The following is a 25,478-nucleotide window of genomic DNA, read 5'->3' as shown; positions in this document are numbered from 1 at the left end:
GAAACCATTAATACATGATATTAATCAAATAGAACTGTATATGCAATTGTTGTATGATAATGACAATAATACTCATTTGAGATAAAAACAGCAAAAACACATAATTGTTTTATGACGTTAATTTACCTTTGGTTGTTTCCTGCCAATATGGCACCATGTTTCCTCCAGGTTACGCGTGGCGGTGGCACTCCACTTACAACACACTCAAGCACTGCTGGCTTGTTGATGTGCACTGACACTGTCTGGGAGCCTTCCTTGATAGTTGGGGCCACTGAGGGGACAGGTGACACATACATATTTGTTTACTCATTTGTAGCTGGGTAATGAATTCAGCTCTATTATTAATTACAGATGGAATTGTTCAGCTCTATAAGAAAGGATATACAGTACAGTATCTCTATATTTACATTAGTTGTAGATAAAAGATGTAACTGTACCATTGACAGCCAGGTTAAACTGTCGCGTGGTCTTGCCAGCGATGTTGCTGGCCACACAGGTATACTGAGCTTTGTCGCTGAGCTCAGCCATGTTGATCTGTAAGTAACGGCCACTGGACAGAATACGCACACGGGCAGAGGCCTACACAAAGGTAAAAAGTAATTTGTAAATGCATTTCAGGAGAATTCATAGCATTTTGTGGACAGTTGTTTGTTTGATTTCTGACCTGCAATGGTTGGCCATCTTTGAGCCAGGTCAGAGTTGGAGGTGGAACGGCATCAGACTTGCACTCCAGAGTCACCTGTCTGTTCTGCAGCACTGACACGTCCTGAGGTGTGCTCTCCCCCGCAATGTTAGGGGGAACTGTTACCGAAAAACCAGAAAGAGACCAGGGCTGACATTGATTTTTATAGCCCAATCTCATCTCACCTTATTATTTATTAATTGTCTAGACAAGTATGAAAAAAGAATATGAGTAAAATATGTTTATTAACTAAATACATATTGACTAAATCTAATTATCCTCAAGCCAAAGATTGTTTCCACATGTTATGTACACACACACACACACACACACACACACACACACACACACACTGCAATGTGTATTACACATCTGTGTTACTCACCATGCACTCGAACTAGGAACTCCTTGTCATCATCTCCTGCTGGACTGTGGGCTAAGCAGCTGTATCTGCCTGTGTCCTCCAACTGAGTAAAAGTTAAGAAAAGTATAAAGAAAATATGGAAAAAGACTCAATAGCCAAACATAATCGCCACAATTATGTTATCATATACACTATGTACACAAAAGTATGGTTTTAAATTTTATAGAAACGTGTTAAATTTCACTGTTGCAATCCTTATTTACTGACCTGTGCCGAGGCCACACGAAGCACTTCTCCTCCCCGGAGGAGGCGCAGACTGTCTGTCTGTGGGAGCGGACGTCCATCCTTTAGCCAGGTCAAAGAGGGTGTAGGTATACCTGAGGCCTCACAATGAAGCTCTAGTACATTATTAACCACAACAGATACTTCTGCTGGTACACCAGAGCCCATGATGTGTGGAGGGTCTGAATAAGAAAACAAAACAAAACTATATTTATTTTCTCATCCATGAATCAAAAGCAAAAGCTGGAAAATAAGAGCTATAATATGCTTTTACTCACCTAGCACTTTCAGGTTAAAGTGGCGGCTTGCTTGACCAGCGGTGTTGTTAGCCACGCAGGTGTAGCGTCCTGTATCATTGACCTGGGCCTGGAAGATTTGCACAGTGGTATTCAGGTTGAGTAATTTGAGGTGGGGGTCAGGAATTAGAGTTACCCCTTCTTTAAGCCAGGACACAGTGGGCATCGGGGTCCCATCAGCAGTACACAGCAGAGAAGCCAAGTTTCCTCTGACTACAGTCACATCCTCTGTGCTCCCTGCCCCATCCAGACCGGGTGGGACTGAGGAGAGTAATAAAAGATACAAATGATTATTAGTTATTGCTGTGATTTATTCCTCAGATTTTAGAAGCAAGTAATGTTTTCAGACTCACCATGCACATGTAGGTTATAATGTCTGTTGTCCACTCCTGCTCTGTTTGATGCGACGCAGGTATAGGTGCCACTGTCGGACACCTGAGTTCGTGTAATCCTGACAAATGCAAAAGGTACAACATATAAGTATCCCGTTACATTTTAACTAGGGGTTAAAGAACCAACAAACCATTGTTTTTAACCCTTTTATTGTTAGTAGAGCAGCGAAATCTTTGAAACAGCATATAGTAAACCACTTTCTAATGCAACCCATTACAGTGAAATTGTTTTATGCAGGGTGAATTTCCATACTGATTTAATAGTAGGAAAATACAAAATTGCAAAATACAGATAAAGAATTACACCTATATCTCACACAATGATTTGCAATAATTGCTGACCAGCATTTTCCCATACACAAGATGCACAAGAAGTTGTTCTTGATGCAGCACCGTGTGTAACATACTCCTCTTGAGCCCTGTCCACTGACCTACCGGAGCACCTGCCCAGCAGAAAGAAGCCGTATGTGGGAGGACACTGACAGAGGCAGGCCATTTCTCAGCCAGTTGAGCTGGGGCGGAGGAGAGCCTGCAGCAACACACTCAATGTTGACAGAACTGTCCAGAACTGTGGTCAAGTGCTCAACTGTCTCACTGTTGCCGTCTATCACAGGAGGCACTGGAAAAGTAAAATGGGAAGCAGGGTCAGTGACATGAAAACAGTGACTCAGACTGTTTGTACTGGACGATACATGTAGTAAAATGAAATAAACCCACCATACACATTCAGATTGAATATCCTGTCCTCTTCTCCTGCAGTGTTGGTAGCCACACAGGTGTACTTGCCACTATCAGTGGTGTGAGCTCCAGTCACAGTGAGTGTGCTGCCATCTGGACTGATCCTGAACACAAAGGCAGCATTACATCATTATCATCATTATGATCATTATAGAATCATTTATCACTGGATTGGCGTACTGTCAAATCCCCATTTTTCTTCTATTTTGTTATTCTTTTGTGTGGCAAGCATTACCTGAGCCCCTCGATCCTTGTATTGTTGATGACTTCCCCATCCTTCAACCACTGGATGGTTGGAGTCGGAGTTCCCCGGGCTCGACAGACCAGCTGGATGGTTTCATTTAGCAGAACTCCCATTTCACTGGGCAGCTCCGATCCAGAGATACTGGGAGGGACTAAGAAAGAATTACTGGTCTTAGTACAAGCCTATCAATACCATGAGAAATCATGAAATGGCAAATACAGTACATTTATTTATGATAACATATAACCTTGACAAGCTTGACAGGTTACGGTCGACACATAAAGCCTGACAAGAATATGTTGTAATATTCTATGGGGCTTCTCTGGAAACAAACAAGCTTTTGCATTCCTTTAATTTGAAACTGATCTCTAGAAAAGGGTTCGAACTTTTTTTATAATGACTGAGGCTATGCATGTGCATGTACCTTGTATGGTGAGGTGGTGGCTCTTGCGTGCCTTGCCCTCCACGTTGGAAGCCACACACGTGTAAGTGCCGCTGTCAGAAAACTGTGAGCGTGCAATCTGCAGCTTGCTTCCTCCTGAGAAGATGTGCATCTCCAGAGACTCTGAGTTCTCTACAGAAATATCAAGTTCATATGTTTGGTATAAATGAAATGACAATGACAAAGCTACTGCACCTAGTTATGTAATGTTACCCCTTACACTTTGCCTCAACCACCTTTACTTTTTTTTCCTGTGTAAAATTTGTTGAGAAACAACAGGTAATTTGATTTAGATGTAAGATACAGATGAATAATGAATATCATTTCCCAGGAGGACATTAACAATTGACAAAACATTTTTTTTTGTAGTTTGTGTGATTAACAAAACACTTACAGTGCAGCTCACTTAAATCTAAATGTAGGTGTACCTATGGGTCGTCCATTCTTCAACCAAGTGAGGCTCGGAGGAGGGATTCCAGTAGCATCACAGGCAAAGGTGACTGGGTTACTGATGGTTTCCACAACACTCTCCTCTGCTGGGCCATCAATACTTGGAGGTACTGAAGAGAGAACGAGACAGAGATAATTCTTCAATATTATGTTAAGCATTGTTTGAAAACATGATGTGTTTTATGAATTTTCACATTTCTCAATAAATTAATATCTATAATGACCTACCATAGATATTCAAGTGGAAGTTCTTGTCCACTTGTCCAGCAACATTGGTGGCCTTGCAAACATATTGTCCAGTATCAGATACCTGGAGAAAAGAGGAGACATATAAGAAAGATGTAAAAAAAAATGACAACAACAAAAAACAATAAAAACAACAGCTATCAATAAAAAGAAACAGAACAGACAACATGGCATCCATTCATCTCTTACCTCTGAGCCTTGGATCTCAAGCATCTGTCCCTGCTTGAGGATGCGCAGGTTTGCTGATTCTGTCACCACCCTGCCGTTCTTGTACCAGGTGATGGTGGGAGGAGGTACAGCGTTGGACTCACACTCCAGAGTGACTGATTTCCCAACGAGCACATTCACCACAACAGGAGAGTCCCCACTACTGTCCCGGATACTTGGAGGAACTGAGAGGCCGAGGGTAGAGGAAAACATTTACAGTAAGTTTATGATGTAAAATCAGGCGCTCAGTGCACAGTACACAAAGTGTGAATGTGGACTTACCGAAAACGGTGAGATAGATATGTTTGTAAGCCTCTCCTGCTGCGTTCATGGCCACACATCTGTACTTTCCTCCATCAGATACTTTTGCTTTCAGAATCTGTAGCGTACGACCACCTGAAGGCACAAATGGACACACAGACACATTCAGAATCTACTGTTGTTGATCATTTTTATGGCATGCTCATATCCAGATATTATAATTACTCTTTTAATGCAAAATATCTTCTGTTGTCACCCACTGCTCAATGTTCATTCTATTACATGTGACCCAAATTTGCAGTACCTGGCATGATGAGTGCATTGGTGTTGGCCTGAATGGGGCCCCGGTTATTTAGCCAGCTCAAGGTGGGAGGAGGGAAACCAGTAGCTTCACAAGAGAGAGACACAAAGTTGTTCACCACCGCAGTCACAGTCTCAGGACTCAGGCCGATAATGGTGGGAGGCACTGAGAGGAAAAATAAAACATTCAGTATAGCAAATATGCTTTTAATGCGTCAAAACTTTTTCCAGTTTTTTTTCCAACAGTTAAATTTAAGTGAAAAGCAGTATTTTCAACATAAGAGTAAATGCAGATGACTCTCTTATATTTTTACAAATTGATAAAATAAGACAATTTTGAATGTAAATGTGTTTTCCATTTTACATGTGACTCACCATGAACATTAAGGTTAAAGGATTTTTCTGCACTTCCAGCCACATTGTCAGCCACACACACATAGCGCCCTGTGTCAGATACCTGAGCAGTCGACACCTGAAGGTTGGGAAAGATGGAGAAATATGGAATCCAGTAAGAGCAGAGGTCTACTATACATAGACGGAATAATACCATATTTGAGTGATGGAGCATTTCTTTTTAACGGGACAGATATTCCCAATGTGTGTTTGATTTATCTGGACCTTAGAAAGTTGTTCACAAATGTAGAATTTATTGCATGGACTGCATAACATTTTACAAGGGGTTCTATTTTCTGTGGATTTTATAGGCAACTGGTATATTAGAGTAACTTTAACTTGAAATCGTTTAATACACAAATGGGCTATGGCATTAAACATGTAGAGAACTTGTGCTTCCTGGTTGTTACCTGAAGTGCTCGCCCATTAGACAGGATTCTATGTGGCCCATCAGAGCTGACTGGCTGGCTGTCCTTAAACCAGGTAATCTTGGGGGCGGGGTTTCCATCCACGTCACACTCCAGTTGGGTAGTTTTGTTGACTAACACTGTGACCTCATCAGGCAAATCGCTGTCTGTTCCCCGTATGGTTGGGGGCACTGGTGCAGGACAGAAATTCACAATAACAAACTGCTCTATGTAAAAATACTTTCCCTCCAGCTCGATTAAACTGACTGATACTTCTACCACAAAGAAAAGTGTTTTTACTCACATAACACTCTAACATCATACTGAATGGAGTCTTCTCCTGCTTCGTTGACAGCCACACACGTGTACCTGCCTGAGTCTTCCGCCTGGGATCTGGGAATCTGTAACACTCGCCCACCTGAGAATAACACTGTCAAATGTTAGTATGAACTCATTCTCTGTCTTGCTCCCTCTCTTTCTCTCTGTTTTATTTGTCAACTCACCTGGCAAGATCAGAACTTTGTCATTGGAGGTCAGCAGATGTCCATCTTTGAACCAGGTGAGTGTTGGAGGGGGGACAGCATTGGTCTCACAGTACAGAGAGATGGGATTGTTAAGAATCACATCTCGAACATCCCCTCCTAAGCCTGGGGAAGACGTGGTATCACCAACTCCACCAGGCCTGTTGAAATGAGGTGGAACTGAAAAGGGGAAAAGAAAAAGAGGAAAAATGTTTAAACTCTTCTTTGAGCATTTTTGGAAACTTTATTTCAAAGTGTGGTTGGAAACACAATCAAGGCTATGGCTCTGCATTTTTGTCAAAGGATGTTGACTTCAAAATGAATGGTATTATTTAAAAAGCACAAATTATTTTTGCAGTTATTAACAATTTTCAATGTGCAGTTTTTAGTATTACAATAAAAAGGCACAGCTTGAGAATACTCTTTGAGCCAATATAATGCACAAATAGTCTCAGTTAACACATCGGCATCAGTCAACCCAGTTCACCTTGTATATTTACATCAAAGTCCTTCTCATCCTCTCCAGCTATATTAGTGGCTACGCAGGTGTAGCGGCCAGTGTCTGACACCTGAGCATGCTTGATCTGAACAATACGACCGTTGGCTGTTATGGACACATGGTCATCTGCCCGCAGGATCTGTGGAGGAAAAAAGAAGTTCTAGCTTTTACAGGTTATTTTCTTATTTTCTCCCATAATCTCCCTTGAAATTAAATTAGATTTATACCTTTCCGTCCTTGTACCACTGCAGTGCTGGGGTAGGAAATGCCTGAGCTGAACACTCCAGGGTCAGTGTGCTGTTTACTTTGATCTTAACCTCTTTCGGGGCCAGTCCTTCCCCTGGGATATCATTCTTATTAATCTGAGGGGGGACTGGAGTCAAGAAACATGTTTTAGATTACATTGACAAATTTATATAGGTATGTTTATAAGATCACCCTTCATCCAACATCAATAAATTACAGATTGAAAGTCACAAGTTAAATTAGTGTTAAAAAAAAAAAATCATTATTATCTGTGATTTTAGTTACATTTATTTGTTCATGTGAGCATATGCAATAGGCTATGCTGGAACTGAGATTTGCCATATAACAAGCTTTACACTGTACTCTACTTTTCTTTTCTTGTAAAGAAAGATACAGCATGTTTTCAAAGATGCAGGAATCTCACCATAAACCTTGACCTCATAGTGCTTCAGTTTCTCTCCAGCCTCATTAGTGGCCACACAGGTATATCTCCCAGCATCCTCTTCTTTAGCATTGAGAATCTGCATGGTGCGCCCACCTGTAAAAGCATGGGTGACGAATGACAAAAGATGTACTATACTACTGTATTCTATTCAGTTTGACCATATTGTTATGAGCGTGTGATCTCAAACCTGGAAGGACTCGGACGTTACGACTGGACTCAAACGGAGTGCCGTCTTTGAGCCAGGTGATGAGAGCAGGAGGGTAGGACTGGACTTCACACACCAGAGAGGTGGGGCTGCTCAGAGTTACTGTCACCTCTTCTGAAGAACCGTCAGGACCTGACCCAGCAATGGTGGGAGAAACTGGCAAAAAAAGGAGTAAAGAGCAAAGAAATTAAATCTAGAACATTTCTTAAATTCATCTCAAATAGTCTGATTCATTTTAGAAATGATTAAAAAGAGTTGTATTTGTACCCAGGACATTGAGGTTGAAGTGCCGACTGCGATCCCCTGCACTGTTGGATGCTAGGCAGCTGTACCTGCCGGTGTCTGCAACTTGGGCCCCGAAGATTTGGAGAAAACGGCCGTGAGACAAAACTTGGTGGCGTCTGTCGGGCAACAAGAGCTGTCCATCCTTCAGCCATTTAATCTCTGGTACAGGGTTACCTGGAAAATGATTAGGTGAGGTTAGAGATTACTGTATCTTTAATTGTCATTTAGTAGTCATCATTTACACTAAGGGTTGATCAAGAGAATTTACATTAGAAGAACATGTGATTTAGATTTCAATGCAGATATGTATTTATTATGTCAATTACCTGACGCCTCACAGGTGAGAGTAATGTTGTGTTGTTCCTTGACTTTAGTATCCACCACAGTTCCCTCGTCCACAATGCTTGGTGGAACTGTCGAATTAGACTGAAAATCAATTACATGGTTCTCACTGTCTCCCCATTCATTCACTATAAAATACATGCTCATCACATCTCTTGATTGATGTCAAATGAACGACCAACAGTATAAATGTAAACAGACTTTTAAATAGTATTTTAATCTCTACACTGAAGTCAAAGACGTTTTCATTCAATATGATGCCATCTAACAAAATACTAAAATAGGTTTCTAATATCTTTACCGAGGATGTCGAGGTCAAAATTCTTCCTTTCCTCTCCAGCGCTGTTAGACACAATACAGGTGTACCTCCCAGCATCCTCGACTGCAGCATGCATTAGACGCAGGCTCCGGCCCCCTAGAGATTTAAAGGGCCAATTATTGTCATATATTTATTGTCATCATGGAATGTTTTCAAAAGCTATGTCAGCTACCCTTTTTCAGATAAGTAAAACATCCAATGGATGTGTAAACAACACTTTAAAGCCTGTTGAAAGTAAATCACCCCTCTTTGAAAACTGGAATCGATTAACAGAAGGAATTTAGACCCAGAGGCACACAGCTGTTAAAACATTTACAAACCACGTTATGGAGATTTAAAGCTAATTGCATTTGTCTATCTTTGTCTTAACAGGGTTCATGAGAATCTCCTGAGAAAACAAGTGACAAACACTGACACAATGTGAACTCCACAGTGCACTGACTTAACCTCCATAAGATCTAAACAATGACCTTTAATTGGTTCCAAAAAATAACTGCCATTATCCTGAGCTCATGCACAAAATGTAAATAAGTCAAAAACCAAATGAGTGAACTCGGCAGAGAATGGTACAGATTATTCTGTATAAGCCTTTTAGGTAGTGTGCTTAAGGTTAGGGGCCACGGATTAATTTGGAAGCACCCAATACATCTTGTTAAATGTTTAAAAACACAATTCAAAGCAATTGCTCCTGTTTCACAGATCTCTAATCTCTGTCTGTTGAGTTTGGCCCCAGTTGCAATGATCCTATTACATCTTATTACTGATGATGTATTGCAACTGCTTGGCCTTTGAAACCCAGCTAAGAAGCAAAATAGTTCAACTTACTCCGTTGAAAATTCAGACTATCATTCATGTTCTTGGTAGCTTGCACTCCTTGAGTCTGTTCCTTAATGAATGGGACACTAAACTAAGAACGAATGATATAGATGTATGAAGATATATGATATGATATGATATATAACACAGAGAGGCAAAGCTTAAAAAAATTCTATTTGAAATACTGCATATTTTATGAGTTCTGTAACTTGTTATCAAGTCCAGAAAGTCAAAAAGGAACTCACCCGAGAGGACGCGCACTGAGCTCGTAGCTTTGATTGGCCGACCATCCTTCAGCCAGGTGATGGCAGGAAGAGGGATGCCAGACGCCTCGCAGCTCAAAGCAACTGGGTTCTTCACCACAACACTCACATTTTCTGGCAACTGTACCTGACCAATTATACTAGGTGGGACTGAACAAGAGGAGAGGAAATGAGGGGAAGGGATAGAAAGACAATTTAAGACCTTGAGATGGACCGTAACTCTCCAAACTGAAGAACAAAAATAGTTAAAGACAAAAAAAAATTATAAAAAAATTATAATTCATGATAATTCATACCATGTACACTGATATCATGCCTGCTGTCAGCCTGTCCCGCCACATTAACAGCGAAACAGGTGTAGCGTCCCGTGTCTGACACCTTAGCATCTTTAATCTGCAAAAGCCTTCCCTCGTTCAGGACCTTGGCACCATGCTGACCGGTGATAGGCCGCCCATCTTTCAGCCATGTTACGGCTGGCCGTGGCACGCCTTCTGCAGAACACTGGAGGGTCACATCACCTCCTTTTGTCACAGCAACGTCATCGGTGTCGCCCTCACTGCGTCTAATGGAAGGGCGCACTGAAGTGAGAGAAGCAAGTGAGTTGGTGCACACGCTCTCTATCTATAACCATTTGTTGCATAAATATATACCTTTCTGTCAAACTGTCAGCCACAGTGTAAGTAGATCCAGTTATCTTAATTGTGTTTCAGTAATTGGTGACATAATACAAACATGTATTTATAAATGTGTAATTTGTTTTGGCATCCCCTCAGTTTAAGTCCTGGTCCAAAATACTAGAAAAAGGAAATTTTTCACAAATTATTTCCCCTTGTCTATTCAAAGCAGGTTTTAGTGATTTTACCACCCTGTAACTGATTAGACTTTTCTGACAGTGAAATCCCTATAAAAGGCAAAACAACGACAGAATGTCTTTGATCACTCAATGTCACAAATCTGGCGGCACACACGTACCATAAACCTGCAGGCTGTACTCCTTGGAAATGGTGCCGGCTTCGCTGGAGGCCGTGCAGGTGTAGGAGGCTGTGTCTGTCCTCTCAGCGCTGGAGATCTGCAGCTGGCGACCTCCTGACAAAACCCTGAGCCGTTGGTCCGACTTGAGCTCAGAACCTGGTTCACACACAAAAGGTTAGATATGGTGTTCAAACATGTCACCCACACAGTATTCAGTGCATCATACAATGCCCATATATGTGTATTTGTGTCTCTACAAACAAACACACACTAACCGTCCTTCCTCCAGGTAAGGCTGGGAGGTGGTATGCCACTGGACTCACACACCAGAGTGATGAGACTTCCTTCAATCACAATTAGAGGAGACACCTCCTCTGAGCCGCGGATACTGGGAGAAACTGTAATAATGACAGGACACCAAAAGGAGGCGCTCATGTCTTATTCAAGTTACATGCTGGTGCTGGTTAACTGATGTTAAAAGGGAGAACAATGTAAATAGGTACCTAGAAAATGTTTATATAGAACTTAAACCAAATTTATGCCCAGCCATTGCTGCTATCATAAAACAGGCTTCAGGTCAGTTCACAGATAACTACAGTATGGTAACAGGCCCATGCAGTCTTCCATAGTGGGTTCAGCTTCATTAGTGCTCTGCATAATAATTTAACAACTTGAATGTTTTACTTGTGTCAGAATCAACATCTTAGCGAACACAAACATATTCTTATGGACAGAATAACAAACAAATAGAACCAACAATTAAGATGAACTCACCCCAGACATTGAGGTTGTAGTTCTTCTCCGTTTTGCCAGCAACATTGGTGGCTTCACAGGAATACCTGCCTGAATCCTGCACCTGGGCACTATCGACCTAACAATTAGATATATAGACAAATCATGAGAGACTGGTAACAATAACTGACAAACTCTAAACTCTAAAGCCAATAAACATTTTATAAAAACAAGAGGTGAATTGAAAAAGTACAGAGGTTTTAATTAGGAGGACCAACAGAAACATATAACACCTATGTGAATACTTCAAGTTGTCTCAAAACACTATCTTTCACTATCATTTTTAAAGATTAAGAAAATAGTTTTATAATCTCCATCTCTGGCTGTACCTTGAGCAAACTACCATCCGCTGAGACAGTCAGACCAGGCTTCCTGAAGATCGGACGGCCATCTTTGCGCCAGGTGAGCGTAGGTGGAGGGATTGCATCGCTTTGGCAGTGCAGCTCCACTGGACGACCGAGCATCACAGTGGCATTCACCTCCTCACCCTTAATGTTCGGTGGCACTATGGCAGACATGAAGGCAAGCTACTGAAAATGTTTCTCTGACAGATTAAAGAGAATCATTTATACAAAATGAGACACTTGACATGAGGTAAGCATGCACACTATTCATGTGCTCTTTTACATAAACTGAACTTGAAAGTTAGCCTGCTATACCATTCTAAATGCTGTAAATTCTTCACATTACCTCATTAGCAAAAATACTGATTGCTTCCTGAGATGCATAGGCTCTGTTAAATTAAGCAGCTGGTGCTCTTTAAGTAATTATTCTATCTTGGGCTATGACAGCATCATTAAACCAGTTCAACATTTGTTTGTGGTATTAACAATCAGAGTAGCTTAATTTCCAAGGAATTCATGAAACCTAATTTCCATGGAAATTGCAAACATGCACTGAAATACATAATGACTCAAGAGAAATTCCCACAAGAATGTTTTTGTTCCCCTGTAGAGTTTAGATTCTCTGCCCGAGCCCGAACTCGGTCGATATGTCCCACCACTATCCTTGGGCCGGGCCGGGCCCTTCATCAAGCATTTGTGTTTTTTAATCATTACTTTATTAGCCTAAATGAGTGGGGAGAAAGCTATGCCTCTCCAGCTTCTCCCGTAGCTCTGGGTATATGTCCTGCACTGACTTGAGTGTGAGGTAAACTGCGCTAAATCGTGTCTCCCCCATCTGTAGCACTGTCTTCGATAATTACGCAACCAGGCCAGATTGTTTTAGATATCTCACAAATCCTTTAGCAGCAGATATGGTCTCTCCTATATCCGGCGCGTTGTCGGCCAGTGCATCGGCATGCAGACCATGCCGAAGGACAGTAGTGATCGAGACAAGAAAGTCTCCTATATGGTTCCAGGGCTTTAATTATGTTGCTGCCTTGATCTGTTACCCACAGGTAAAAGGAATTGTAGTTGAGAACGTCAGTTATAACGGCCCACGTATAAAAAAATTGTCGGGTTTAAATCGGGCTCGGGCTCATAATTCCAGTTAATGTGTCAGGCCGGGCTGGGCTTGGACACAATGTGCATGGGCTCGGGTAGGGTCGGGCTTGATTTTTTGGGACCGATCTAAGCTTTACTCCCCTGTGACTATCTAAGTATAATCACAACCAAAGATGGGTGTCGCTGAGACCGGTTAACTAGATTTCCTTCAACATTTCTTGGACCCATTTCTGAGTCAGGGAAGGGCAAACAGTGGGAAAAAGTAACAAGTTTGTGCAAAAACTCAGGAAATGTCTGGAGGTCTCCACCCCATGTATGACAATGTCTCTATTCTAACAACAAACTGGACTACTTAAATATAACTCTACTTCAGGTGGCAATTATTATCTGAGCTTCTGTTTATCAGTTTTCATTTAGACAGGACCGTCTCCCTTTTTGGATGAATCTGGCCTGGTCTAGAAAATGACTGCTGGCCAATTTCCCATGCAATATGGTCACTGGGGAACGACAGAAACAGGCCCTCAGTTCAGTATTTGGCCAGACACAGGAAGCTGCAGAAGAGTGGTAGCAATTACCACAACACATCTGCCTTTATTTCTCTGGACAAGCTCTTTTTGATCTTTCTGAGGAAACACACATCATGTGGATGTTTGTATTCTGCATGCGTATGTTCAAACAGACATACAGGGACAGACACACACAAGCACATACTTTATATGTAAACTACTACTCCTATTACCTCAGCGACATTAGCTTTGATCAGACTTGTATAACAACTGATCTGCCATCAAGCTCAGCTCTGTGTAGGAAACTGACAAGGTTTATTGAAATGCTAAACTTAGTCACATCATACTTCCTTTCCATGCACATGTTTAGCTTGAGGACTTTTTCAAATAATGTTTAAGTGTTTTAACTCAGGTTTCGTGCTGCATCTGGTGCTCTGATGAAAGACATACTACAATCGACCATAAGCATTACTCAGGAAAACCGGAAGAGAAACAAGGAAAAGTGCCTGTTTTACAACAACTTTAATGTTAAAATTCTTGCTCATTTCAAAGCATCACAATTTAAAAAAAAACAAACACTTCTTCTCTAAGGTCTGCCTTTATTTGTAATGTCGTGCAGCATTTTTTAAGTCTTGCTCATGATGACGATGAAAATGATGTCATTGTTGGCTGATAAAGGGCTCAATCTACGAGCCAGTGAGCAACAAAAGGGTGAGCAAAGTGAGCAAAAGGGAAAACCCACCAGTGAAAGTCAAAACATAAGATTGAATCGTTGAATGTATGTAAAATCACTAATGTAACAACTCCCGACACATGCTGATTTACTCACCATAAACTCTCAGGTCGTACTCTCTATGTTGTTCTCCTCCAGCGTTGACAGCCACACAGGTGTACCTGCCTGTATCACTAACCAGTGCACTGTTCAGAGACAGCACTCTGCCACCAGACAACACCTGGGGGGTAGGGGGTGGGGGGTAGTTAGAAACAGGTCAGAGACCAGATCATAGCACACACACAAATATAATCATCAAAAAATCAACATATCTCATTATACAAATCGACATAATGATAGTGATACAAGTTTCAAAAATATGTATACACCTGTATGCCATGTGATACACTTGCCACAGGGCTGCCATCTTTGAGCCATGTGAGGCTGGGCGGAGGAACACCGGTGGCCTCACATTCCAGCCTGGCAGCCTCGTTCACCACAACTGTTACTGTACCACCCCGGCTGGAGATGATTGGAGGCACTGCAAGGAAGGAAATGGAAATGATTGCATAAATGCATGACATATAGTCAGATACAGAAAAAGTCTACATTGCTGCTGGAGTTTTAAGAAGTTGGATATGGTGGATAACTGAAGTATATCTTAACCCTGTCACTTAGTCATCTCCTAATTATAGAGAAACATTGTTATGATGTCCACTTATCTGATTTCATAATACATTAGCAAATTTCAGTTTATTGCATGTCATATAAAAAGACACTCACCGTACACCTGCAGGCTGTGGGATAGCTCAGCAACTCCAGCCAGGTTGACCGCTACACATCTGTATATCCCTGCATCAGACAGTTGAGCTCGTTCAATCTCCAGCACCTGGCCACGCTTCAGCATGGTCACCCCAGCGGCACTTGTCAGCGGCCGGCCATCTTTGTACCAAGTGATAGCTGAAACACAAAGGGTAATTCAAAACGCATTACATGAAGCAAAAAACGACATCAGAAAGAAAAATAAATAAAAAAAATTGTACATAATGAAATAAAATTAAAATTAATATAGAATAAAGGAATAATAGATAAAGCAGAATAAAGGAAAAACGGTTGGCGTGCAGTTACAGAGCAGAATCAACACACAGTTCAATAAAAAGCAGATATGTTTTTAGCCTTGTGTTTTAGCTTTGAGCTTAGGGTTGGATCACATCTGAAATCATGTGTACATTTGTTCCAGATATGTTGTGAATAGAAGCTAAAAGCTGCTTCGCAATGTTTTGTTTTAACCCTTAAAAAAGTAAGCAGACCATTTCCAGGTGACCTTAAAGGTCTCGAGAGTTGGGAACACAGAAGCAGATCAGAATATTTTGACTGATTTTACAATTTAGTGCTTCATAAACAAGTAATAGAATTCACTATTTGACTACTTGTGATTGTGAAATTTGTGAGCCCACAGTAATGGGTATAAAGACATTGAGAAATAAACATTTATATTTATATATACTGTATATATTTATACGTATGCATTTTTTCATGTTTTTTGTTGAATAATCAACCAAGCAAAGTAGTTGACAAACCAGAGCTCTATATTTTTGCTTAGGACAAAGAAGCTTACATTAAAACAGATTTCTAAAAAAGTATTTTCACATGTAACATGGTTTCACAGATATCAGATTGTTGGACGTAACACATGCTGTAAAATGCAGAAACATCCCAAGAAAAGAGTGTTCAATTACACTGGAATGTGTCTTCTTATCTATACTGAATTTATACACTGGAAAGAAAGTGGGAAGAGAGTGAAGCTGCCTGTAGGGAGTCATCTGAGATCAATTTTCCGCTGTTCCATTAATGGTTAAAGATAAGTAAAGCAGCAGTACAGCCAATTCCAACTCAGCCGTCAAGAGACAACTACGCCCTGTAGCCTGCAAGTGAGCACAGCAGGGCGAAGGGGGAAGTTAGTGAGCCGTCTTACCAGGTAATGGGCTGCCTGTGGCCTTGCACTCAAGCTCAGTGGGAAAGCCTGACAGGATGGTCTGGTTGATGATGTCTCCAGAGTATGGGATACTGGGAGGCTCTGAGGGACACACACAAGAACTATAATTTACCAGATGATACTCTTCTGTCTCCACCTAGTCCCTCGACACAGAAAGCAGAGAGAAGTATATTTGACAGAAACCAGGAGGTGAGTGAGACAATGGACAGAAACATGCAGAGATAGTGCAGTGTTTATCTTTAAGTTACCATGGACACTGAGCTGTATGTGATGTTGGGCTTCACCAGCTGCATTGGTGGCCAGGCAGGTGTATTTCCCAGAATCCTCTAGCCTTGCCTCTATGACCTTTAGCATTCTGCCTGCCGACTCCAGCTGTGACAGATACAAGCACAAACAAACACAGGACACACAGAATTCAGACTGGTAACTTCTTCATATGTTAAAATGGGATCATAAGAGTATATTCTACATGTCGGAAGAATTTGTCAGTTTTAGAATCAAACAGCTGATGCCAATCAGCCAATACAGGTGTGACTTCAGTGCTTTGCCAGAACTAATCCTATGCTGTATTTCTGTGTTTTTAAGCATAACCCTATATGCAGTCATTTCCTGCTAAAAACACATCACAGGCAAAAGTCAAAACGTCAACTGTAATTGTAAGCTGGTAAAAAGAACAGTGCCTTATTGTTTTCTTTGTGTTGCATTGCAGAGATTCAAGTTACCACCCTGAAACAAAACAGTGTTTTTTAAATTCAGCGACAGTTTTTGATCGGTGCATTTCAGCAGCATCATTCTGCATGTAGGGTTTCCCTGTGCCTATTCCAGTGGTATGCCATTTAAAAATGAACAAATTAATAATCAGTCAATCAGGAAACCAACCTTAAGATGCCCCTGTGTTGTGTCGACAGGTCGGCCACCTTTAAGCCAGGTGATGCTGGGAGGAGGGATGCCGCTGGAGATGCACTCCAAACTAATGGGCTTGTGGAGAACCACTGATCGTTCAGCAGGCCCGGTGGTACGAATGGATGGAGGAACTGGGGAGATGAAGAGGATAGTTATTCTCTTAAAAACACTTTGCAGCAAATTCGGAAAAAAGGACATTACAAAAAGGCAGAAAGTGGGAGCGTTCCTGTGACTTGCATTTAAAGCACAAATTACTGTACATTTATCTCAATTATAGTGCATGTCAGAAAACAATACATTGTAGTGCAATCATATGACAAAGCATTTTAATATTTTACCATGGACGACCACATTGAAGTCCCTCTCGTGGTCTCCTGCTTCATTAGTGGCTACACACTGGAAACGAGCCGTGTCAGACACTTGAGGGCGGGAAACGACCAGCCGTCGTCCGCTGGCTGCCACCCTCAACCCCTCACCCTGTCTGACTGGTTTTCCATCTTTATACCACCTGGAAAATAATCATTTTACAGTGAATATGTGTGTATGTATGCATGCATGTGTATTTGAATCTGTTTATCTGTATGCATGAGATGGAGATCCTACGTGATGACAGGTGCAGGTGTTCCAGTGGCGTGACACTCCAGCTCCAAAGGGCTGTTGATGATCACCGTGCTGTCTGTCACATCATCGGCTCCATCAATGAAAGGAGGAACTAGGATTTAAAAAAAAAAAAGGCTGTGATGTTTTGAAGTAATATTCCAATGTATTCAACTCTGGGAAACCACAATAAATGCATATGTTATTTTAAAAATGATATTTTCTTATATTTTGACATTTTTAATTGGAAAATGAACAAACAAACTATTATTCCATTACTTTTATTATTATTCCTCTATTTCTGCTGCTGATAGTAACAATAACAAAAAAGATCAGTAAAAATGGTATGAGGAATGTAGAGATAGAATCTTCTGCCTGGGTCTCTTGCTCTGAAAATAAATCTTCTGGTTGCAGGGAAATGGCAGGTGTCTATTTCCCATGTGCAATGCACACATGGTGCAGATAGCAACAGCCTCAGCAAGAAGGAACAGTATCAGCTCAGATTTCATGCAGGTTGTCGTGGCCGAGTGGTTAAGGCGATGGACTAGAAATCCATTGGGGTCTCCCCGCGCAGGTTCAAATCCTGCCGACAACGGCACAATAATTTTCCAGCTGGCACAAACTGTTAAAGAATAAACTAAACATGACAAGTTGTTGGAGTGATAAGGTTTGCTCATAGGGATTAAACACAGGAGAGGGTTGTTCCTAAATTGCGACAACTCCATCCGTCTCATACCAAGAAGAAAGCGCTGCCTTTCCCTCTGGCATTTACTGATTGTGAAAGAGTTAATGGTTGAAATACACATTTGCAAATCAAGTTTTTACTTACATGATTTATCCAACTTAGAGCCTGATGAGAGTGTTTTCTGGATAGTTTATGATTAATGATGACAACTCAAGCCACATGGCTCTACATATTATAGTATGGCTTAGGTAACCTGGACCAACATAAGTCCTCAACAGATATCCTGGCTCTAAGCAGCTATAAAACACTTGTACCCGGGTGGCCAGTTCAGGTAACAACCTTCTCGGATGTCTTTTTATATACTACGCTAAACTAAACTAAACTCTGCTAAATCAAATGTTTGGCTTTGATTTATTTCTTCAACTGCTGTTCATATGATAGGCATGGAGAGAAATCCTTCTTTTTTTTCATTAACAACAAAGAAATTGACATGGATAGAACAGCAAGGCCACAACATGCATAAACAAAAGCAAGCCGACATCCTAGAAAAGTTATATTTTATAAAATAAAAAATAAAAAAGGTACAGTAGGCATTTTTGAATATAAAGATAGCCCACTTGTTGTCATCATGTCTCGTTACTTTGGGTCTGCCAGACCGTGACAATGTAATAATTAAAACAATGAGGCATGAGTGTGTGTATGTGCTGTGCATGTCATTGTCAGTATATTATATAGTTATTTTTGTGTGTTTCTATACCTAAAACTCTGACGTCATATTTGACCTCCTTCTCTCCAGCGATGCTCGTAGCCACGCAGACATAACGTCCGGAGTCTGACCCCGTGGCTGAGAGGATTTCTATTTTACTCCCCTGCTCGAGAAGACGGACACTTTCACCATCACGCACAGGAACTCCATCCTTCAGCCAGGTGAGGGAGGGGGGAGGGTGTCCTCCAGCCTCACACTCCAGAATCAGAGACTTACTGAGGATCACTTTCCTCTCAGTTGGCCCATCATCACCCCCTGCAATGGTAGGAGGCACTGGGGGGGAAAGATGCATTAAAAAGAAACGGAACAAAAGGAGGGTTAAGCTTCGAGGACTTTTCTGCTTGACTGATTTCTTATTTACATTTCACACACAAGGCGTTCATCAGCCAACAACATGTAAAATTGCTTTATGCATCAAGTCCTCCACTCTGTATCCGTGTTTTGCTCTTCAAGGATTTTATTTTTACAATAAATTGTTTGCTGACTATCCACAGCTGTTTGAAATTATTCCTGTCTGATGCAAAAGTCTTCATGCTGTGTGAGTGAAACCAAATGCCTTAAAGCTCTGATTAATACAATAATAAGATTCAGATCTCCAAACATATAAGAAGGATTGCAAATGCAGAGACAATGGAAACTTATGTTCCAATAGTTCCTCAGTTCAAAAACCTGATTTAATGTGAAAATGCGCTCTGAATTTTGGAAATCACATAGTGATGAATTTCTAAAAGCTTTTGTTTCAAGCTAAACACAGCACAGTAAAAAAACAAAATGCGTGTATATGATCAGGTGTCAGATGTCAGGTTCTTACAGTAGACGTCCAGTTCATAGCTCTTCTCAGCGCTCCCGGCCACACTGGTCACCTTGCAGGCGTACTGGCCTGCATCGGACGCCTGCGCCCGAGGGATCTTCAGGTAGTGGCCTCGCTCAACGTACTGAACCTGTCGGTTGTACAGTATGGCCTCTCCATTTCGGTACCAGGTGATGCTAGGAAGCGGCACTCCGCGTGCCTCACACTCCAGTGTTACCACCGTGTCGAGCAGGGCTGTGACCTCTGTGGTTATGTTACCACCTTTGATGGAGGGGGGCACTGAAACAATGGCACACTAATTATGAATCTGAAATCCGTAATTCAGCTGTTTTAGTCATGTTAGGTTACATGTAAAGAGTAGCCTTTTTACGTAGCGCCTGACTGGCTAGGATCTGTCAAAATCCACACTCACCATAGACACTGAGGTTGAAGTCCTTGGACTGTTTGCCAGCTGTATTCATGACACTACACTGGTAGCGTGCCTTGTCCCCAAGACGGACACTTTTTATCCTCAAAACCTGACCCCTGTTGGTGACCTCTACGTTGGGATCACCAAGAAACACCAGCCTAAAAACAGAAATTTAACTCAGTTTTTTTTAATTAGTTTGATTATTTTTACCCTAATAGTAAATATTCTAATATTGGAAGGCACTTACTTCCTGTCCTTGTACCACTGGATTGTGGGAAAGGGCACTCCTTGCACCTTGCACTCCAGACTGATCTCCTGTTTGACAATGGCTGAAACATCTCGAGGAGAGCCTGACTCTACAATGGTCGGTGGGACTGGGACACAAAGAAAGAGTGCTTATTAGCTGACTCATCTAGAAACTGATTAAATGAGAAAGCCCAAGAAGTTTAGAGTCCTACACATGTGGCAGCGTTTATGTATTAAAAGGGTTTAAAGGGTTTTCCAATGATGTGGAATTAATTTCAAGATCTGTATGTCTGCTAGTCAGCACACAGCTCTTTCCTCGTAATTCTTTAGAGTTTCCATAGACCAGTGATTCTCAAAGTGGGATCCTGGGCCCCTTAGGACGGACCCTGTGGCACTCTGCTAAGGGGTCCATAATTATTTTTTAATTTAAATTGATTTAAATGATTATGTTTTTTTTGTTTTTACAAAAGGCTTCATGGTTCAACAAATAACATTTAAATCTTTTTAATCTATAATAGATCGTAGATAATGTTCTAATCTAACAAATGTAGAACTTCTAGAATCGGTGTTACATATGTTACAATACATATCATATACAGTATATTTTTAATACATTTTTCTTGTGTTGTTCTTTCACATAACCAAGACTACAGAAGTGTAAAAAATAGGCTACGTCAAATTATTCCAAGGGACATACATGAGGGGGTCCCCTTTATATTCTCTATCTTTTAAGGAGTCCTTGGCTGCAAAAAAAGAAAGAAAGAACCTCTGCCATAGACAACTACTCTACACACTGCCCTTACTCACCCAGTACATCCAGGAAGAAGTCTTTTTCTGTGCTGCCAGCGATGTTGATGGCTTTACAGCTGTAGCTGCCTGCGTCTGCTGTGGCTGCCTTCAGTAGTCTCAGGGTTTTTCCCATGTCAAGAATCTGGATGCTGTTACTAGAAACTACCTGTCGATCAACATAAGTAAATTAAATCAAACACAAAAGCAAAAACAGCATAAGTTACAGTTTGGGAAATACTGTCTGACAGTAATTATGGGGCGTATTGTAAGACATCATGATAAAAGGATCTAAACTCTAAGCCAAAGATCTATTCAGCTGAGAAATACAATTTACAAAACATTAAAAGTTTTAAATTGTTGCTTAGAGTCAAAAACATTCAGAGAGCAGAACATCCATCGTTAGATTGCTCATTATTATCAGATTAAAGTAAGCGGTCTGAATTTCCTATCTGTACCTTGCTGAAATAACTTGTAAGGCCGCCAAGGGAACAAAAAGCAGCCAGCACTGGGATGTTACAGCAAAGTGTGTGCTAACTTTCTGTTCTCACATCAATCATAATTATTCTGTCATTACAGCTTTGACTATTGCTGCCACCATGGCTGGCCTGTCTGGTCTTTTTTTATACACGCACACACACACACACACACACACACACACACACACACACACACACACACACACACACACACACACACACACACACACACACACACACACACACACACACACACACACACACAGGATCCACGGTGGTTTCAGGTCTGTTCTCTTGGACAGTGTACCCTGTGATCAGAGCTCATTCAGACGTTATGAGCACTTAGTAAATGAAAGGAAAGGTCATTATATTTTCTCATTACTTTTATGCTTGTAAAATTTTGTGATCCAATCCTCGTATATGACTTACTAGACCACAGTTTAAGTATAGGTTATTAATTATAATTATACAATTCTTATAATTGTATAATGGCAGCATGTTACACTCTGACTGTGTCTTTGATGTGTGTATTTACTTTTAAAAGTAACATTTGTACAAAAACTGGATCTTAGAGTTGTAAACGTAAATTAAAGTGTTTGTATAAAATACAGTTTAACAGCTTATTCAATGGGATTTCACCTACAGGAGCCCCATCCTTGTACCAAGTGATGACAGGGGTCGGACTTCCTATGACATCACACACCAAGCTGGTGGACTGGCTCAGGACCAAAGACACGTTGCCTGGTGTTTCCCTGTCACGGAAAACTGGGGGCACTGTGGAAGTTTCAAAGGTGATAACCGAGCTTTATTTAAGCATTAGTTTCCACGGAATCAAATGTATGCAAAATATAAGATAGAAGGTAATGTTTCAGTGATGTGTCAGCAAATGTCTTGTAAACCTATTCCAAAGTCACAGGTCAGAACCAGAGAACAGGTCAATCACCATTAACTTTGAGCTGGTACTTTCTTTCAGTGGATCCAGCATCATTGACAGCAGCACAGGCATACTCTCCGTTGTCCAGCGGTGACACAGAGGCCAGAATAAGCAGTGTACCATCCTCCAGGATGGACACACCAGGCTCATTACCTGTCAGTTCCTGGCCATTACGCAACCACCGAATCACTGGCTTGGGAAGACCTGAAAGAGATAAGGATGTTAATGAAACCCAAACCATTGCAATTAAAAAATGACATGTGATACTTGACATAGTCATCATTATTAGTGAAAGTATAGTGCATACTTTTAGCAGAACTAACTTGTAACGTCTCACTAAACATTGCTTATTATAGGAGTATGAGTAAGTTTTGTTTTTCTGCACAGGGTAACAAAATGATCAATCATCTTCTTCTTCATAATATCAGTGTCTGGTTGGAAATTTTCCATTACCTTTGGCAGGGCAGGGGAATGCAATTCGCTGGTTTGCAACTCTCTCCTGCAGGGGACTATTGAAGGGGGGCTCCAATACCTCGACCACAGGGGGCACTGAGAACCCACAAACACATAATCAATGACAAACACATTACAAAATACACTTTAACTACAAAGCATCTGCAATTGTTTTCAGCATGCATCTTTGAAACTTATACTGTATTGAATCAGTTGTCATTCAAACAAAGAATTACAAACTGAACTAAACATACAGTACATTATGTCTTACTTTAGCATGTGTACAATGTTTTGTGCAGCAGATGCCTGATCCATACACTAATTGTTTCTAATAATTTAAAATTACAGTTGCTTCATTAACACTGATTTTTTTTAAAAAAAACCAAAGACACACAACAGTCAGACATTTATTTTTGTCCAACAAAAATCCAACTTAAAGGGACATATACAACTCTGAAAACATTTCAACACACATAAGTATAATGAACACAGTGCAAGTCTGTGGGATGAAGACCTTGAAACCAACCTTGCACAAGAAGGCGAACTTGGGCCTCATCTCTGCCTGCAGTGTTTGTGGCTGTGCAGGTGTAGGTTCCTTCATCAGCCAGCCCCACATTCCTCAATGCCAGGCTACCATCAGGGGATACTGGGTACCTCTTACCATCCTTTGTCCAGGAGAGGGAGGGCTGTGGGACCCCTCTCACCACACAGGGCAGCTCCACAGGGTGACCCACCTGTACCTTCATTACCCTGGGGCCAGCCTGAATACTCGGGGGCACTGCAGGACAGAAGATGTAATAAGCTTTAGTAACATCATCTGCACCTGCACCTTTGATTACATGACAGTTAGATGAAAATCTTTTTTATAAATTCACTCAGCAACTTTGATCAAAATGATTGCACGTTTTATTATGTAATCTTTTAATAGTACTACAACATTTACATTTACAGTACATTTACATTTACATGTAGGCATAGTAGACAAACAGTAATTCTTACATTACCACAGATAATATCAGTATTTTATCTTTTTAGTCTTTATGATATACTTACCCAAAACGTTCAGCTCAATAGATTGTGTTAAGTTGCCAGCAATATTCAAGGCAACACACACATAAAGTCCATTGTCTGACACTCTGGTTTCCAAGATCTTCATAGAGCCTGAGGGAAGCTGAGTGTGCCTGGGATGAACACATACACACAAAAACGGCAATAAACTCAACTGTAAAGTGAAAGTCTAAGTAAAAATCAGTCTTCCAAAGCATCCAAGTACAAAACAGACACACACACTCACTGATTGTTTTTCCACTCAATGGCTTATTCAGTATTTTCTGTAAACAGATACTCCAGTAATTCTTACTAATCCACCATCGACCACAATTACAGCTGCTGTGGCAGGCGCAGAGTAGGTACAACAGATCACAGAGAATGTATGATTGAGTATGATTACTCAGTCATCTTATAAAACCATAAACTATATCCTCAGGCTCTGAACAGTCCAGAGACAGAGCACAGCAATTTAGACAGCATTGAGGTTCTCTTAGTTTTTTAAAACTACAAATCTAACTTTGAGGTTACAGCCAGGATAATATGATTTTATCAAATGTTTATTAATAGTTAATAGACAATATTATTCATGGGGTGTATTTTCAAGTGCTCATATTATGCAAGTTTTCAGGTTCATAATTATATTTAGAGGTTATATCAGAATAGATTTACATGGTTTCATTTTCAAAAAACACCATATTTTTGTTGTACTGCACATTGCTGCAGCTCCTCTTTTCACCCTGTGTGTTGTCACGGAAGTAAAGGCTGGAATACAATAGAGCTGTTTGGAGCAGTTCATGAACAGTGCTTTCTGTTGGAGATGGTAAAGGCTCTTATATACTAGATGCAGCCCAGCTGGCGCGTGCAAATGTGACGTCATGGGATCGCCGTGACTATTTATACCCGCGCTGGTGCTTGGGACACTAGTTGCAGTCTTCTCCTGAACAGAGGTGGCGCTAATGAGCAAAGGCTCCCGACGTTGCTCTTTCTACGGACTAGAAGAAGAAGAAAAAGGTAAACAACGGCAGAACTGGCAGCAGCGTTGCCGTCAATGCTTCGATTTGATTGGATGAGCTACTTGGTGGGATCAAGCCTTTCATTCGCCATAAGAGAACTCATCTTAACCTAGTAAGTTTACAAGAGAGACTTACAGTCACTCTGAGAGTCCTGGCATCCGGTTGTCGCCTAACTCGTTCAGGCCTCCCGTTTCCGCTTTGTCGCGCGCCACTGAAAAAAAGAGCCGTGCACGACCTCTGCTCAGGCGCCATAAATCGGGCGCGCCGGCAGGATATTA

At 41.1% G+C, this 25,478-nt stretch overlaps 1 protein-coding gene and 1 non-coding gene across 3 annotated transcripts in view; one reads left to right on the top strand and one right to left on the bottom strand.

The window, feature by feature from the left end:
• Nucleotides 1-25,478, bottom strand: part of hmcn1 (hemicentin 1) — an 89,463-nt gene that overhangs the window by 17,701 nt on the left and 46,284 nt on the right. For both annotated transcript variants that reach the window (XM_031313892.2, XM_031313891.2), the window contains exons 23-73: nt 24,191-24,318; nt 23,664-23,915; nt 23,138-23,233; nt 22,694-22,888; nt 22,394-22,524; nt 21,293-21,440; nt 20,487-20,613; nt 20,243-20,397; nt 19,831-20,109; nt 19,011-19,292; nt 17,575-17,683; nt 17,310-17,479; nt 16,948-17,102; nt 16,317-16,440; nt 16,048-16,149; nt 14,856-15,032; nt 14,462-14,613; nt 14,190-14,313; nt 11,739-11,914; nt 11,392-11,488; nt 10,893-11,015; nt 10,618-10,773; nt 9,942-10,223; nt 9,628-9,795; nt 8,549-8,662; nt 8,232-8,318; nt 7,888-8,079; nt 7,603-7,776; nt 7,395-7,508; nt 6,952-7,097; nt 6,713-6,863; nt 6,208-6,405; nt 6,009-6,122; nt 5,708-5,895; nt 5,280-5,376; nt 4,909-5,070; nt 4,626-4,739; nt 4,326-4,528; nt 4,119-4,200; nt 3,869-4,000; nt 3,423-3,572; nt 2,990-3,149; nt 2,734-2,858; nt 2,452-2,635; nt 1,978-2,075; nt 1,607-1,885; nt 1,314-1,510; nt 1,068-1,149; nt 665-801; nt 438-579; nt 127-271 (exon numbers count right to left, since the gene is read on the bottom strand). In XM_031313892.2, coding sequence (XP_031169752.1) covers nt 127-271; nt 438-579; nt 665-801; nt 1,068-1,149; nt 1,314-1,510; nt 1,607-1,885; nt 1,978-2,075; nt 2,452-2,635; nt 2,734-2,858; nt 2,990-3,149; nt 3,423-3,572; nt 3,869-4,000; nt 4,119-4,200; nt 4,326-4,528; nt 4,626-4,739; nt 4,909-5,070; nt 5,280-5,376; nt 5,708-5,895; nt 6,009-6,122; nt 6,208-6,405; nt 6,713-6,863; nt 6,952-7,097; nt 7,395-7,508; nt 7,603-7,776; nt 7,888-8,079; nt 8,232-8,318; nt 8,549-8,662; nt 9,628-9,795; nt 9,942-10,223; nt 10,618-10,773; nt 10,893-11,015; nt 11,392-11,488; nt 11,739-11,914; nt 14,190-14,313; nt 14,462-14,613; nt 14,856-15,032; nt 16,048-16,149; nt 16,317-16,440; nt 16,948-17,102; nt 17,310-17,479; nt 17,575-17,683; nt 19,011-19,292; nt 19,831-20,109; nt 20,243-20,397; nt 20,487-20,613; nt 21,293-21,440; nt 22,394-22,524; nt 22,694-22,888; nt 23,138-23,233; nt 23,664-23,915; nt 24,191-24,318 — 7,875 coding nt within the window. The remainder of the gene's footprint in view (nt 1-126; nt 272-437; nt 580-664; nt 802-1,067; nt 1,150-1,313; nt 1,511-1,606; nt 1,886-1,977; nt 2,076-2,451; nt 2,636-2,733; nt 2,859-2,989; nt 3,150-3,422; nt 3,573-3,868; nt 4,001-4,118; nt 4,201-4,325; nt 4,529-4,625; nt 4,740-4,908; nt 5,071-5,279; nt 5,377-5,707; nt 5,896-6,008; nt 6,123-6,207; nt 6,406-6,712; nt 6,864-6,951; nt 7,098-7,394; nt 7,509-7,602; nt 7,777-7,887; nt 8,080-8,231; nt 8,319-8,548; nt 8,663-9,627; nt 9,796-9,941; nt 10,224-10,617; nt 10,774-10,892; nt 11,016-11,391; nt 11,489-11,738; nt 11,915-14,189; nt 14,314-14,461; nt 14,614-14,855; nt 15,033-16,047; nt 16,150-16,316; nt 16,441-16,947; nt 17,103-17,309; nt 17,480-17,574; nt 17,684-19,010; nt 19,293-19,830; nt 20,110-20,242; nt 20,398-20,486; nt 20,614-21,292; nt 21,441-22,393; nt 22,525-22,693; nt 22,889-23,137; nt 23,234-23,663; nt 23,916-24,190; nt 24,319-25,478) is intronic.
• trnas-aga lies at nt 18,082-18,163 on the top strand. The gene has a single exon. It is a non-coding gene; the product is annotated as a tRNA-Ser (tRNA).

Source organism: Sander lucioperca, chromosome 11 (assembly GCF_008315115.2).
Source record: "Sander lucioperca isolate FBNREF2018 chromosome 11, SLUC_FBN_1.2, whole genome shotgun sequence".
NCBI lineage: Eukaryota > Metazoa > Chordata > Actinopteri > Perciformes > Percidae > Sander > Sander lucioperca.
The sequence above is the reverse complement of the archived record's forward strand: the minus strand, read 5'-3'. Positions and strand labels throughout refer to the sequence as shown.